Source organism: Triticum aestivum, chromosome 5D (genome assembly GCF_018294505.1).
Source record: "Triticum aestivum cultivar Chinese Spring chromosome 5D, IWGSC CS RefSeq v2.1, whole genome shotgun sequence".
In the NCBI taxonomy this organism is placed as follows: domain Eukaryota; kingdom Viridiplantae; phylum Streptophyta; class Magnoliopsida; order Poales; family Poaceae; genus Triticum; species Triticum aestivum.
In genome coordinates, this window is record NC_057808.1 from 2814068 (window position 1) to 2816496 (window position 2429).

Sequence of the window (2429 nt, forward strand, 5' to 3'; positions counted from 1 at the left end):
AGTAAGTAGTGGAAACAGCAAATAAAGCAGAAGACAGTGGGATGCTTAGGCTGAAATGCCCCTAGCTTGCTGTCCCCCATTGACATCCAGTGAATTTACTAGTACTAGCATTATTAGCTGCTAAAGAAAAGAGAAGATGGAATGTACTTTCTTGTTTTGCAAACGTACTACATCGCCTTTTGGCTCCCGGGAGCATTTGCTCCTAGATGAACAGTAACACAAAAAAGTGGTAAATTCTGATTCTTTTTTATGGATGTTCGTGTTAGTGTTTCAAGCATGCTTGACAACTTGTTTAGCAGCCAAATAAATATAACTTCTATTTGGACGGCTGAAAGGCTCCCCCTTCCCGCCTACAAATACCCTCTCACCCCCACTCACCACTTCACTCACTCACTCACAATCTCACTACACAACCCCGCTTGGAAGCTTCATCTCCACCGGTGCGATCTTCACCGGTCTTCTTCTTGCGCTCTGGTCTTTCTGTAGATCGTTCGAGATGACGGTGGCTGTGTGCCATGTCATGCCGGCGCTGGACGTCGCTCCTCCTCACACTCACACTCGCATGCCGGCGCCGATGACGCCCCCGCCGCGGCAGCTGGACATGTGGAGCGCCATCCAGGCCCCGGCCACCAAGCCCGAGCCGCCGGCGGTCAAGGCCAGGGCCGGCTACCCGATGGCGACGGTGCGGCGGTCCATGAGCCACGAGAGCCTGAGCCTCTGCACGGAGAGCCTCGGCTGCGAGACCGGCACCCGCGGCGACTTCCTCGACCTGGCGTCCCTCCTCTACGCGCCGCCACTGTCGTCCCACCAGAGCGAGGATGCCGTCGCCCAAGAAGAAGAGCAGGAAGAGACGGCGGCCGGGGAGCTGAAGCTGAGCGCGGTGCAGTACCACCGCGCCCGGCCGCAGCGCGCGTTCCCGCCGCCGCTACCGTCCATGTCGCGCCACCGCGGCGACGACGGCGGGCCGTGCTTGCGGGTGCGCCCGCACCGCCGTGACGGGCGCCTCGTGCTCGAGGCTGTGGCCGCGAAGCCCCAGGGGTACCTCCACGCGCAGCGCCAGGACGGCCGCCTCAAGCTCTGCTTCGTGGACTACTCTGCTTCGGACTCTGTCCTCGACCACCAGAAGCAGAGCATGGTGCAACAGCAACAGCCAGGCCAAGAACAGATGCTGCAAGAGAAGGATGTTGAAGAAGTTGTCGACGACGAAGAAGATGAAGTGGAGGAGGAGGGGGACGAGGTGGAGGTGGTGGACAGGGGAATGATGGTGGAGGTGGTGGCGGCGTCCGGCAAGGCGCAGCGGTGCTCCAGGATCGTCATCAACAAGTTCGTCGGCGGCGCTCCGGTCACCACCGACGACGTGAACACGATCCCGTCCCCATCGCGCAGCTTCAGAGCTACCGAGGACGAATTAGCCGCTCCGACCGTGACGTCGGGGTTGCGCCGGGTGCCGTCGTCCACCACGACGCTGGCCGCCGCGGTGGCCGCCGCGTCCACTGGCATGCAGTCCGACGAGGAGGACGAGGAAGAGGTTGAGGAGGAGAGCGCGTCGCTGCTGTTCACGTCGCGGGTGGGGGACAGGGAGGAGCTGATGCAGAGCGTGCGGCGGTGCCGGCAGCTCCGGCAGAGGCCGCTCTTCATCGTGGAGTCATACTCCATCATCGCCGCCTGATCATTACTCCAAACTAATCTTCATCGCCGCCAATTTTGTATTGTACTGTATTTGACAATGAATGAATTTATATGAAAGAGGTTGATTACTTAATTACATTACGTTAGTATTAAATTTTCATTCTTTTAGCATGTCACGCCCTGGCAAATGAGATATGTGCATTTTTATTACTAACCATAGAGTGCACTTTATTGACGAGAGTGAAGTTATGTTTGCCCATGGTCTCCAAATCATGTCTCCGATCTCCATGACCAAAAATTTGAAGAGGAAAGCACCACTTGTTAGATATAAACATTTAGGAAAAACATTATAGGATCTCTGGTCTCTTGCTCAGAACACCTCATTAGATAATAGAAACCAAAGCGTGATAAAAAAAACCCTATGATGCTCGTGGCCATTGGACACCGAGGCGTAATCCCTCGACTGCTTGGTGCAATCTGATGAACGGTGGAGCCAAGGTTATGTACACCTGCAGGGGTGGTGTCGGTTTCAAAACCGGCCGATCTTGGGTAGGGGGTCCCGAACTATGCGTCTGAGGATCAAGGGTAACAGGAGACAAGGGGAACATGATGTTTACCCAGGTTCGGGCCCTCTTAATGGAGGTAATATCCTACTTCCTGCTTGATTGACTTTGATGAGTATAGGGGTTACAAGAGTTGATCTACCTCGAGATCGCAATGGCTAAACCCTAAATGTCTAGCCTATATGATTGTGATTATCTCTATGGACTAAACCCTCCGGTTTATATAGACACCGGAGG

At 55.2% G+C, this 2429-nt stretch overlaps 1 protein-coding gene across 1 annotated transcript; it reads left to right on the forward strand.

Annotated features, from left to right (window-relative positions):
* Positions 1 to 400: 400 nt before the first annotated feature.
* On the forward strand, positions 401 to 1746 carry LOC123124046 (protein FAF-like, chloroplastic). The gene has a single exon (XM_044544753.1). It carries the CDS (start codon positions 497 to 499, stop codon positions 1667 to 1669), a length of 1173 nt encoding a protein of 390 aa, XP_044400688.1. The 5' UTR covers positions 401 to 496; the 3' UTR covers positions 1670 to 1746.
* Positions 1747 to 2429: the final 683 nt, after the last annotated feature.